We start from the raw sequence: 13,134 nt of genomic DNA, 5'->3' as shown, positions 1-13,134 counted from the left end.
TAGTTGTGGCGCGTGGGCTCTAGGGTGCAGGCTCAGTAGTTGTGGCACACTGGCATAGTTGCTTCGCGGCATGTGGGATCTTCCTGGACCAGGAATGGAACCTGTGTGCCCTGCATTGGCGGGCAGATTCTTAACCACTGTGCCACCAGGGAAGTCCCGTTTGTTACTGTTTTAAATGTTAAAAACCTCTAACATAATCTAATTTGACATTATATTCAGGTTCTTAAACCTGTTGTGATGAAGCATATCAATTAGTGCCTCCCCTAAATTTCTGCTTTTTTTAGTCCAATTTGTGTTGTCTTTTTTAGTTTTGGGGGTTAGGAATGTAATACTAATTTTGTTTTTCAGATTATGTGGTACATTCATGTTCGCACAGAATTTTCAAAGGGTGTATGAGACCTTTTCCTCCTAGCATTGCCCCCCAACTACCTAATTATCTTCTGCATCCTTCTTGATTAATTCGTTTCTTTGTTGTTCAGTGTTTGCATATTTTATACACTTTTTTGTACCTTCTTTTTATAATCTTACCAATTTTAGTGAGTTTTAACTGACATACAGTAAACTGCACATATTTTAAGTATATAGTTTGTTATGTTTTAACGAATGTGTAGACCAGTGAGACCTTTACCGCAGTCAAGATAGTGAGCATGTCCATCACCCCGAGGTATGCCCCTTGTGTTTGCTTCCTTCCATCTGCGTGTCCCATCCTCCAAAATCTAGGCAACCATTGATCTTTTTTCTGTCAGTGTACATTTGTTCACATTTTCCTAGAATTTTATATAAATGGAGTAACTCAGGATGTATTCTTTTTTTTTTTGGTCTGACTTATTTCATTCAACGTAATTATTTGTTGACTCATCCACGTGTCCCTTTTGTTGCTGAGAAGTATTCCATTCTATAGTGAGAAATAATATATATATATTATATATGAATAATACATATTATATATGTATAATATATATTATACATATGCATTATATATATTATATGTGTGTATAATGTATATATAATATATATAAATGTATAATATATATATATATGTGTCTGCCCCTGAGTCTTGCTAATGTTTAGTCTTTGACCCAGGTTCCTGACACAGAGCTCCTAAAATCCTTTGGAATTTTCTGGGTGATAGAAGTGTCTTTTGTTCTTATGAGGTGATTCTTAGTGGGCTCCTGGATGGAGGCTGGTCACTACAGAGACCAAGCCATGATTAGAACTTTCAGCCACAGCCGCATTCCCTGGAGAGGGGAGAGGAGCTGGAAATTGAGTTAGTAATCAAGCATGCCTATCTGATGAAGTCTCTATAAACATTCCCATAGTATGGGGTTTTGAGAGCTTGCAGGTTACCGCAAAGCTTACGGTCTTTTGGGACTGAGCCCTTAACTTGTGGGATTTGCCGCTAACCCCAGGTAGATAGCGTCAGAACCAAATTGAATTGTAGGACACCCAGCTGGTGTCACAGCTTAGTGTGGGAAAACTCCTCACACATTTGGTGGCCAGAAGTGTCAAAATTGTTGTGAGCATGAGAACAAAGGGAAAGACAGCGTGTTTTCCCTATAGGCATAAGGATATACCATTTTGTTTTTTCATTCACTTGTTGGTGGAATTTGGCTTGTTTCTGTTTAGTTTGTGGCTATTATGAATAATGCTGCTATGAAAATTCATGTATAAGTCTTCGTATGGACATAGGTATTCATTTCTCTTGGGTAAATACCCAGATGTGGAATGGCTGGTACTATTGTAGGTGATTGTTGAACTTTAAAAACAAAACAAAACAACAGCAACCTGCCAAACGGTTTTTCCAAAGTGGTTATACTATTTTACATTCCCAGCAGCAGTGTGTGAGAATCCCAGTTTTTGCATATCCTTGCCAGCGCTTGGTATGGTCAGTCTTATAAATTTTAGCTATTCTAATAGCTATATAGTGGCATCTAGTTGTAGCTTTAATTTTCATTTTCCTGATGGCCAGTGATGTTGAACATCTTTTTATGTGCTTATTTGTCATCTGTATATCTTCCTTGGTGGAGCATCTATGCAAATCTTTGGCCAATTTCTTGTTAATTTATTTTTATTATTGGGTTTTGAGAATTCTTATAAATCTGAATATAAGCCCTTTGTCAGATACATGATTTAAAAATATTTGAGATTATTATATATTTGTATGCAGTTGTAAGAAATAATACAGAGAGATCTTGTGTACCCCTTACACAGTTTTCCCCAAAGGAACATCTTATACAACTACGGTGTAAGATCACAGCCAGGGTGTTGACATTGATATGGTCAATATACAGAACATTCCCATTACCACAAGGATACTTCATGTGGCCTTTTTATTGTCACACTGCCCGTCTTGTCCCCAACCTCTCCTTAACCCTGGCATCCACTAATTTGTTCTTCATTTCTACAGTTCTGTCATTTCAAGAATCCTTTTGAGCTTGGCTTTTCTCATTCAGCATAATTCTCTAGAGATTCATCCATGCTGTGTGTGTCACTGGTCTGTTCCTTTTTATTGCTGAGTTACAGTCCATGTTATGGCTGTACCACTATTTGTTTAACAGTTTACCCATTGAAGGACATCTGATTTGTTTCCAGTTTTTAGCTGTTATAACTAATGCTTATAAACATTTGTGTAGAGTGAACACAAGTGAACATAAGTCTTCATTTCTCTGGTATAAATATCCAGGTGTGCAACTTCTGGTCATGTGGTATTTGCATGCTTTTTAAGAAACTGCCACACTTTCCCAGAGTGGCTGTACCATTCTACATTACCATCCACAATCTATGAGTGATCCAGTTTTTCCACATGCTCACCACCATTTGGTATGGTCACTATTTTTTACTTGAGCCATTCTGAGATGTGTGTAGTCATATCTCACTACGGTTTTAATTGAATTTCCCTGATAGCTCATGATGTTGAATATCTATTTTCATGTACTGATTGCCATTTATGTATCTTCTTTAGTGAATTTTGTTTTCATCTCTTTTGCCCATGTTTTCATTGGATTATTTGCTTTTCTACTGTTGAATTTTGAGAATTCTTTATATATCCTAGACACTAGTCCTTTGCAAATTTTTTTTTCCCAGTCTGTAGCTTATCTCTTCATCCTCTTAACAGAGTCTTTCACAAAGCAAAAGATTTAGATTTTTATGGAGTCCAGTGTTTCTGGCTGTTTTTGTATTTCTTCTCTGTTCCCTTCTTCTCTTGCTCTCTTCCTTTGTGGTTTGATGACTTTGTTTAGTGGTATGCTAATATTCCTTTCTCTTTATCTTTTATGTAAAAAGTTTTCTATTTTTCATTTTTTCCTAAGTGTGTTTGTAATTGCTTATTGAAGCATTTTTACCATGATTGCTTTACAGATCTTTGTCAGATGATTCTAACATCTCTGTCAGCTCAGTGTTGGCATTTATTGACTGTCTTTTTAAATTCTTTTTGGCATCTTCCTGGCTCTTGGTATAATGAGTGATTTTTATTTGAAACTTGGACAGTTGGGTATTATATTCTGAGATTCTAGATCATATTTAAACTTTGTTTTTGCCGCTTCAAGGGGTGTGTGTCACCTCATTATGGTCAGGTGGAGGCAGAAGTCCAGACTCCCCGCTTGGCCTTTGTTGGAGTGGGTGTGGCCGCTGTGTTTGGTTGCAATAGAGTGATTATTGTCTGAAAGTTTCTGTCTAACTAGGGTTTGTCTTTTCTCATTCTTTGACTAATGAGAGGATACCTTTGTTGGGAGTTTCTTTTGCCTCTCCCCGTTGGCATTTCCAGGTTGCTGCCTTCTTCAGCTCTAAGTCTAGGATATATGAGGCAATAAGAAAACCCAGGGAAATCTCGTGTCACTCCTTAGGTCCTGTGCTCCCTAGCTCATCTGCCTTCTCCTCTTTGCCTTTCAGAGGCTTCTCAGTTTTGTTTTATATGTTACATCCAGAGTTTTTAGCTGTACTTATCAGGAGGAATAGGAAAAAGTACACCAACTTATCTTCCCAGAAGAGTAAGTTGCCCCTTTTTAAAAAAAGCTAACAGTAAATCGATCATAGGGATCATTTTATATTAGTACATAAATTGCATACTTAATCTTTTGCTTAAATTATTGCATTGTATTTCATTTTATAAATGTATCAATTTTTTTTTTTTAGATGTTGGGGGTAGGAGTTTATTAATTTATTAATTTATTTTTGCTGTGTTGGGTCTTCGTTTCTGTGCGAGGGCTTTCTCTAGTTGTGGCAAGCGGGGGCCACTCCTCATCACGGTGCATGGGCCTCTCACTGTTGCGGCCTCTCTTGTTGCGGAGCACAGGCTCCAGACGCACAGGCTCAGTAGTTGTGGCTCGCAGGCTTAGTTGCTCCGCGGCATGTGGGATCCTCCCAGACCAGGGCTCGAACCCGTGTCCCCTGAATTAGCAGGCAGATTCTCAACCACTGCGCCACCAGGGAAGCCTCAAAATGTATCAATTTTTTGAAACCAGTCCCCTACTGATGGGCATTAAGGCTGTTTTCAGTCTTTTGCTATTATAAACAATGCTTCAGTGAGTAATGTCATATGTATGTTTCAGTTTGCATGTATCCAGTATAGCTAAAACATTACTTATGTGTTCATTTGATAGAAGAGTCACTTTGTCCTGAAGAAAATTAGAGTATTTCATTTTAGAAAGATCTAATTGTGAAAAAGTCTCTCCTTGGATACGTGCTTACCTCTACCTCCGTATAACTTCCCTCATTGATTCTAGTTCTAACTGGGGATGAAGTTAGGACAAATCCAGCCCCTCTTCCTTGTAGCAACCCTCAGAAAGTCAAAGATGAGTGTCCTTGACACCTACATCTTCTGTTCTCCAGCCTAAATAGTTTGAGTCATTTTAGCCATTTCTCATATCGCATGCCTTCCAGATATTCTGAATAAGACCTGGTTTGTTAAAGACACCTTCACACTTGGACACCTAGAGGGGAACAGAATACCGTAGTCTGTATGTAGACTAATTATTGCAATAGAACAGGACTTTGGAAGAAAAGATTTTGGGCCTGCCCTGTCACAGTTTGAATTATATTCCCAGAGACACGGTAATGCCTTCCTTGCATGGAGTTAGTAGTATTTCTTGACTAAATGAATGCACTTATAAACTAATGAATTAATGATTCCTGAACTTACGCTTGACTTAAATCCCCAATTTTGTTCACATGTACTTCTGCTTCTGATCTATATTTGTATGGTTGATTTGGGGGACACATGGCAGGACTTTACATTTGTCCCTGTTTAACTTCATGTCGTTAGAACTATCCAGTCTTCCATTTTCAGATCATTTTGGATACTAATTCTTTCCTTTTGTGTTTTGTCTCTCTCAATATCATGTCATCTGTAGATTTTTCTTGTGTGCCATCAATATACTTTTCTGAGTATTTAAATGGGATATATTATACTCATATTTACATTAAAATATTTATAAGATCTTAAAAAAAAGATAACTTCCTGGAAGTGGACTTGCTGGGTCAAAGGGTATGTGTACTTTACATTTTGATAGATAATGCCAAGTGGCCTTCTGTAGAGATTTGTCAGTCTGAATCACCCTGAATGTTGTCTGTATAGGCAGGACTTCTCTCATATGAGACAATTAGAGCCAAAAGGTTATTTTGAAGCACTAGATCACAGTATGCAACCCTGATGTTATCTCTATGGACCTTCCAGGATTTCTTGAACAATTTTTCATATAAAATTGTCTAAAATATAACGAAAATATTTACTTTGATCAGTAGTCTCACTGTAAGGAGATTTTTGCTTTGTTGTTGTGTATAGTATGTTTGGTATTGGGTTTTATAATTCTTCATTCTACCCAAGTAAACTTACATTTTCTTCAGTAGATTTCTCCATGGATATTAAATTCTCATTTGGGTTTGAATTATGCTCTTGTGGCTGATGATGTTAAGCAGTACCTCAGTTAAGCAATTTTCTCAATTTAGTGGATCATTCAAATCCACAGACATTTCTTGTGGTTTGTTATTGTTCACTGGTTTATTGTTATGATTTCCAACCCAAGTTTCTTCCAGAGGTTTTTCTTTTTCTGATTAAATCGAGAAGAGTGATGGGCAGGCTTCTAATTTTATCATTTTGAATGCACTCCTGCTGTGTATATATAATGGGTGCTTTTGGCTTCATTTCTTTTCTCAACACAGTGTCCATGGTGTTTTGTATATCAGTTGTTTATTCTTTTTTATTGCTATGTAATATTCCATTGCATGAACAGATCACAGTTTGTTTATCCATTCTCCTGTAGAATGCATTGTTCCAGCTTTAGTTTATTACAAATAAGGCTGCTGTGAACATTTTATACATGCCGTTTGGTGGACATGTCTTGCTATCTCTTTTAATATCTTTTAATCAAGACTGTTTTAATCTCACAAAATCGCCTGCCAAATTTATTCCTTACTTTGTTTACTTTCTCATACTTGCCTTTTCCTGAGATGGTAATCTCTTAAAATTCATTTAAGATGGAAGCCTTTGATTTTGGATCATGAATACAGTTGTGATAAGGAAAGAATTAGTTGGTATGTAACTGCTGGAGGGCAAGTTAGATATGGCATGTGACCCTTTATCTGCATAGAATTCTGCAGGACTGTCCTATTCCTCAAAGTTGATATTTGAGCCCCTACCTCCCCCATGACAAAGTCTTTGGCAGAAGATAACCACCATTTCCAACTCCAGTGCCCTGCATATTCCTAACCCTTGGAGCGCTCCCCTAGCATCACCATCAGAGTTGTCACCACCGGCTCATCCATTTGGCCTTTTGGTACTGCCAGGCGGCCTTAGTTAAGACCATTTTCTGCCTTTATTATAATCACCACTAACTGTATAGTGTATATAGATTATGGTATACATGTGAAGATCTTTTCAAAATGTACTTACATGCAATTAATTACAGTTAATAGTGGGAGTTAGTTTTCTTTAGTCAATTTGTATGCTGTAATTTGGAAACTTTTGCCAGTGACTAAGAAGTTTTACTTTCACAGTAGCTGTCACATGTGGTATTTAGAGATATTGGAATGGTAACATCATAAAAATATTGGTAAATAGCCTCACATTTACTATATCACTTGGTTAAACACATGGTTATTCAGTATAATTTTTGAACTAAAATAATATTCCATTTGATCACATTATGAGACAGTTAAGATATAGTTCAATAATGCATTCTTCTCCCCCTCCAACTGTGGAAAAAAGTTACCAAGCATCATTTATATATAATTAATTCAATATTATTTCCTTTTTCTTAAAAAAAATAGCCCTTGTGTTTAAAATGTAAAACTTTCCCTCTTTTTCTCTTTCTGTTCTCAAAAATCCACTGTGGGTGATACTGTTTTTGCTGATACATAGCTTTATCAGGTAGGACTCTTAAGTGTCATGTTGGATTCCACGGATATGTTGAACTTTCCAGGGGAAAACTTTCCAGACTGACTTTTCTACATTTGCTTGATGAGTTTTTGTGAATATCTTATGAAAATCACTGGCCTTTAAGGTTTAAAGTAGTCTTTGTATCAAAAACAAAATTATTGCACCAATTTTTCAAAACAGTTTTAAGTGTTTTCTTCAGAAATATTGTTGCTGTTTATCTCTGGCTTTCTGCATTATTCATTTGTGTATTTCTCTGTGTTTTTTCTCTTATATGTATATGTGTTTGTGTTATTCTTAACATGTATATATATTTTTAAAAACTGATACATATACCTAACCAGACTTTTTCCAATCTGTGTCCCATGAAATATATTAATCTGAGATGCTAAGTAGAGTGGCACCAAAAACATTATCAAATAAGTTTATTATATCCCTTTTTGAGAGATTCACAATGCATATTAGCATATTAAAGGTTCTGGGGTTATGCAGTAAAGAAGTCTGTTTATCTCAGCATCTTCTAGAGATATTTGAGAGTGGGACACTTCATAACACACAGGGGTGTTCTGGGGATACTGATTTGGGAAATCCTGCAAAAAACTGAGTAAGGTTTTCTCGGTGGTGTTTCAACATATCAAATAAAATTGATTAAAAGTGGTTAAATTTTCAAGAAGTTAAAGCACATAGCTGAATTGTACTTGGGGTGTATTATCTTGTAGAAATTATGTTTTGAAATACAGCAATGATTTTTTTTTTGGTATGATCTTTTTCAGTACTTTTTATGGCCTTGACGAATTTGTAAAACTACTCTGAAAATTCTGTTTTTTCATTGGAAAGGGATTGTTGTTGTTATTGTCATTATTTGCTCAATTGTTTCTCTTCTATAAGAATTTGCTTTTATCTTTAAAAAACATGTTTACTGTTTCAGATAGCGTTACACAGGAAAGGAGGCCTCCCAAACTAGCCTTTATGTCAAGAGGTGTTGGGGACAAAGGTTCATCCAGTCATAATAAACCAAAGGCTACAGGTATGGATTAATAGAATACAGTTCTTAGTTATTTACATGATTTTTTATTTGCCATAGCATTGAAAAAAGGTTAAAAGGTATTACTCCTTAATGTATACGTAGACTTTCTTCTTGCAAACATTTTTAGTAGTTTACTAAAAAATGTTTATAGATGGTGTTGCTTAAGCCAAGGGTTCGCAACCTTTTCTAAATGATGAAAAGTTTCCTGTGGGGACCTGTGTCTTTTTCTGGTCCATATACGCTGGTTTTTGGAATTCCCTACTTGTAACATTTGTATATATAGTTTAGAGTCACACTGTACAAAATAATCATTTATGGATAATGTTTATAGGATAAAATATACTAGAGATTATGTGGATTTTGCTAACAGAGGTGGCACAAATTAAATTCCAAACCACTAAGCAAAAATTTTTGTCTTTCTTCCAGAGACTCCCTTACAATACATGTGGAGTTTTTAGTTGTTTTTTGGTTAGCTTCCACATATTTCATAGATGTATAGGGTGGTAGTTATACAAGCTAAACAGCTAATTTAAAAAGCTGCAAGAATTTTCAACTCAGATGTAGGTTAAGAAAAGAATATTTTTTCCTCAATTATCTAGTGAAGAAAACTTTTTCAGCTTATTTAAAAGGAAATTGTACTTTAAGAAATATTTTATGTGACATTGGACCCTGGGAGATGTAGAATTAAATAGAATATATAAGTGATAGATAGTATTTTTTATGTTAACCTATGGATCTAGATAGGTTAGCACCAATTTGCTACTCTCACTTAAATATGAATAGCCTAAAGATTTTCTTAAGATATGTGTACTACTTATGTTGTAGCAGATCTTAGTTATAGGTATGAAGTGTAAAGTTATCTGCTTTAAATTGAAAAAGAAATCAGATTTTGTTGTAGGTTCTTCAGACCCCACTGCTCTCAACGATAGCATGTCCTTTTAGTAATGAGGCAGGGGGAATGTCTTGATGTGTCTGTGGCATAGCTACACTAAATTTTCTTACATTTAATAAATCTAATGTATAAGAAATAATACTGCTTCACTTTTTCAGAGACATGAAGAAATTCAGCAAGGGATTTGTTGACTAAATTCCAAAATGTTTAAACCTTAAATCTTTTAAACTTAATTTATGCATCTATTTATATACATTTGAAGACTGCCTTCTTTTGAGGGCAACCGTTTTAAAATAATATGTTAAGTTTGTGAACCAAGAGCTTCGTTAAATGAAATTGGGGAATGGTGATTTTGACATTTGGAAATAAGCCATAGTACGTGAAATGATTTTTTAAAGCAGTTTGTTTAAAAAAAAAAAAAAAGCAGGCTTTTCTTTTAACTTAACTCCTGTTCTCCTCTTATATTGTTTCTTGGGCTGAAGAATCTTTTTGACACTGCAAAAATGGTTACCAAAATTTTAAAAGCTGAAGGTACTAATAAAATATATTGTGTTTGTATACATCTGTTGGTTGTGTAAATAATTGTTGACACCATATACATACTATTTTCTCTTACGGAAGAACTTTCACGTCATATTGACTTTATTTTTAAAAGGAACTTTTCTTGTTCCATAGGATCTACCTCAGACCCTGGAAATAGAAACAGATCTGAATTATTTTATACCTTAAATGGGTCTTCTGTTGACTCACAACCACAATCCAAATCAAAAAATTCATGGTATATTGATGAAGGTAATCTATAATTTTAGTGTTCTTTATAATGATTCTCTCCTTTTAACTCACTAGAGAAAAAATGGCTTTTTCACCAATATAGATAGTTTTTGGAAACAGAATGAGTAGACCATTCTTTATTAATATTGCTGAATTAAAATATTGTACACAATTTGAGCTGCACTGCTGTTAAGGCTAATGTAATATTTAGAAAATGTATTAGCAGCTTGTTCTCTGCACTTCATTGATCTGTTTAAGGTAGAAGATCTCTAGAATCAGTTGAATCATTTAAAGACTTTACTATCTTGATATCCTTTTTTTTGATACCACTTTTAAAAAACTCTACCTTCCCTTGGTTCTGGGACATCACTTTCTTCTGGTTTATTCTTTTTTCTTTTGTTCATCTGTTCAACAAGTATATATCGAATGCTTACTGTGTGCCAGAAGCAAATGAAGAATTGCAGTCTTGATGGGTATAATGAAGGCATATGATGCTGTGAGAGTATATTAAGGGATGCTTTTACTTGAGGGGCTCAGGGATATTTCTAGGAGGAAGTGACATGAGCTTAGATTTACCAGGGGAGTGATAGATAACAAATTGAAATGGGGCAGAAGAACGTTTTAGGCAGAAAGAACAGCATATGTAAAGGCCTTGTGGTAAAATGGAGCTGGTGTTTGCCAAGGACTAAAGAGAGCCAGAGTAGCCAGAACGGAGAGGTAGAACATTTTATGAGATGAGAATGGAATGGCAAACAAGGCCAGGGCACGTGGAGCCTGGTGTATCCTATTAAAAGGAAATGGCAAGCCACTGAAGGATTTTGCAAGGGGTTTGCAGGGTTTGCCTTTTGAAAAGATGATTGTGGCTGCAGGGTGGACAGTGGACTGAAGCAGGGGCTGTGTGAATGCAAGGACACCGTTGAAGGCTGCTGATAGGCTCAGCCGTAGATTATAGTCGCTGGGGCTAGACTTGTTGGGGAAGGGATGGGGAGAGGTGGATGGCTATGAGATATCAGAAGTGAATTGACAGGATTCACAGATAGATTGAAAGTGAGAGGTAAGGAAGAAAGAGATGTGAGTGATGACTCCTAGTTTTCTGGCCTGCATACGTAGGTGATGATGGAGGAAGGTGATGGATTAGGTGATTGTGGAGGAAAGTGATGGATTTGCTTTGAATATGTTGAGTTTGAGGAGCCTTTTAAACTTCCCAGAGTTGATTTGTCAAGCGGGCAGTTGCATATGCAGATCTGGAGCTTAAAAGAGATGTTAAGAGCTGGAGAAATAAATTTGTAGTTTGCCTTCACGTATGTGGTGATTAAAATCCTGTGAATAGTATCACCTATGGAGAAAGTAGGGATGGAGGGTGTGGCTGAAGTCTGAGCCTTGAGGAGCATAATGGCTGGGAGGAGAAGTCTTCAAAGGAGACAGAGAAAAGGTAACCAGAGGATGTGGGCAAAACAAGAGGTTATTGGGCCAACAAGCCAAGGAGCTAATAGACACCAGTGTCGAATGCTTCTGAGAGGGCAAATAAGATAAAGACCACACAAAAACCCGTTGGATTTAGCCAGTGGCAGTCGCTGATGGCCTTGTGAGTTATGTTTTTACGGAGCCAGGAGATGGAGACATGAGTCCAGTTGCCTAAAATGTAAGTTTCTGCTTCATCCTGGACTTCCTCTCTCTCTCTCATTAGTCACATCCAGATGTCACCAAGTCCTAGGGATTTCCTCCTCTTTAATATCACTAGAATCCTTCCCCTCTCTTCATTTCTGAAACCACTGCCTTAGTTCAGATCCTTTCCTTTGTTTTTTGCTGTCTGGATTAATATAGTAACCTTCTAACTGGTCCAGAAAGACATATGAAGTAATGAAATTTGTATGGAATAGGTCTGCATCCTTAAATTAGAAAATAGAAGCAATTTACTTGTAAAAGAACATCATATCTGTAGTTGTTTTACTTACACATTTTAAAGACTATTCTTTATAACATTTGATTCATTTATTCAATTTTTTTAATTAAATATTAAGTATTTTATTGTGTTAGTAGCTACACCAAGTGTTATGGATCCAACCATGGAAAAGACTAACAAAGTTCCTTGTTGTAGGGAGCTTATATTCTAGTTGGTATGATAGACAATAAATGTATAGACAGACAAGGTTAACTGTGACATGTGCAATGAAGGAAATGAACAAGGTGATAGCAGCTGGTGGGAAGCTGGCTCCAGAGATGGTTTGGAAAAGAGTCTTTGAGGAAATGATATTTATGTTGAGATCTGGATGATGTGAATGAAACTTCCAGAAAAAGAGCTTGAGAAGAGCATTCTAGGCAGAGGAAATAGTAAAGGCAGAGGTCCTGAGGTAAGAAACTATATTTGGGGAACAGGAAGTAGGCCAGAGTGGCTGCAGCAGAGTAAGCAAGGAAAAGAGGTGTATGAAATGAGTTTGGAGGGGTAGGTAGGAGCCGGATCATTTAGGACCTAGTAAGTGTTGGTAAGAAATTTAGTATTTATTGTAAGGTACTGGAAAGCCATTGATGGTTTTAAACAAGGGAATGATACAAGATCACGTAAGATCTTTAAACTTTAAAAAAGATCTCACTAGTTGTGGTATGGTAATTAGATTGGAGAGGGGCGAGAAGAGGGGCAGAGAGTCCAGGTAAGAGACTGGTTGCATGGTGAAAGATGATGGTGGCTTTGACTGGGGAGATGATAGTAGAGGGTAAGAGGGGTGGACAAATTTGAGGTATATTTTGGAAGTAGAAACAACAGATCTTGCTGTATGGAACTGAGTGTTGGGCTTGGGGGGTTGAGGGTTTGGGAAAGAAAATAATAACTTAAAAAATTTTTAGATTAAGTATCATCAGTAAAGAATCTTAAATGGATAAGTTATAAAGTACAGTGAACACCCATGGAGTCGCTACCCACTTTAAGGCAAAGAACATTATCATTCCCTTTGAAATCCCCTCAGCGCTTCTTCCTGGTGGTGTTCTTTTCACTCTCCTCTGAGCTACCATCATCTTTAATTTAGTGTTTATTGCTCTCTTGGTTTTCATTATCGCTTTATGAGTTTGTCCATCTAAACA

At 36.4% G+C, this 13,134-nt stretch overlaps 1 protein-coding gene across 3 annotated transcripts in view; it reads left to right on the top strand.

The window, feature by feature from the left end:
• CYLD (CYLD lysine 63 deubiquitinase) overlaps window positions 1-13,134 on the top strand; it is a 61,859-nt gene that overhangs the window by 24,682 nt on the left and 24,043 nt on the right. For all 3 annotated transcript variants that reach the window (XM_082862491.1, XM_082862492.1, XM_082862490.1), the window contains 2 exons: window positions 8,298-8,396; window positions 9,964-10,080. In XM_082862491.1, the coding sequence (XP_082718617.1) occupies window positions 8,298-8,396; window positions 9,964-10,080 (216 nt within the window). The remainder of the gene's footprint in view (window positions 1-8,297; window positions 8,397-9,963; window positions 10,081-13,134) is intronic.

This window comes from Leucopleurus acutus (assembly GCF_964270905.1).
Source record: "Leucopleurus acutus genome assembly, chromosome: 20".
Taxonomy (NCBI): Eukaryota; Metazoa; Chordata; class Mammalia; order Artiodactyla; family Delphinidae; genus Leucopleurus; species Leucopleurus acutus.
Note: the sequence above shows the minus strand (reverse complement) of the source record. Positions and strands in the feature narration are given on the sequence as shown.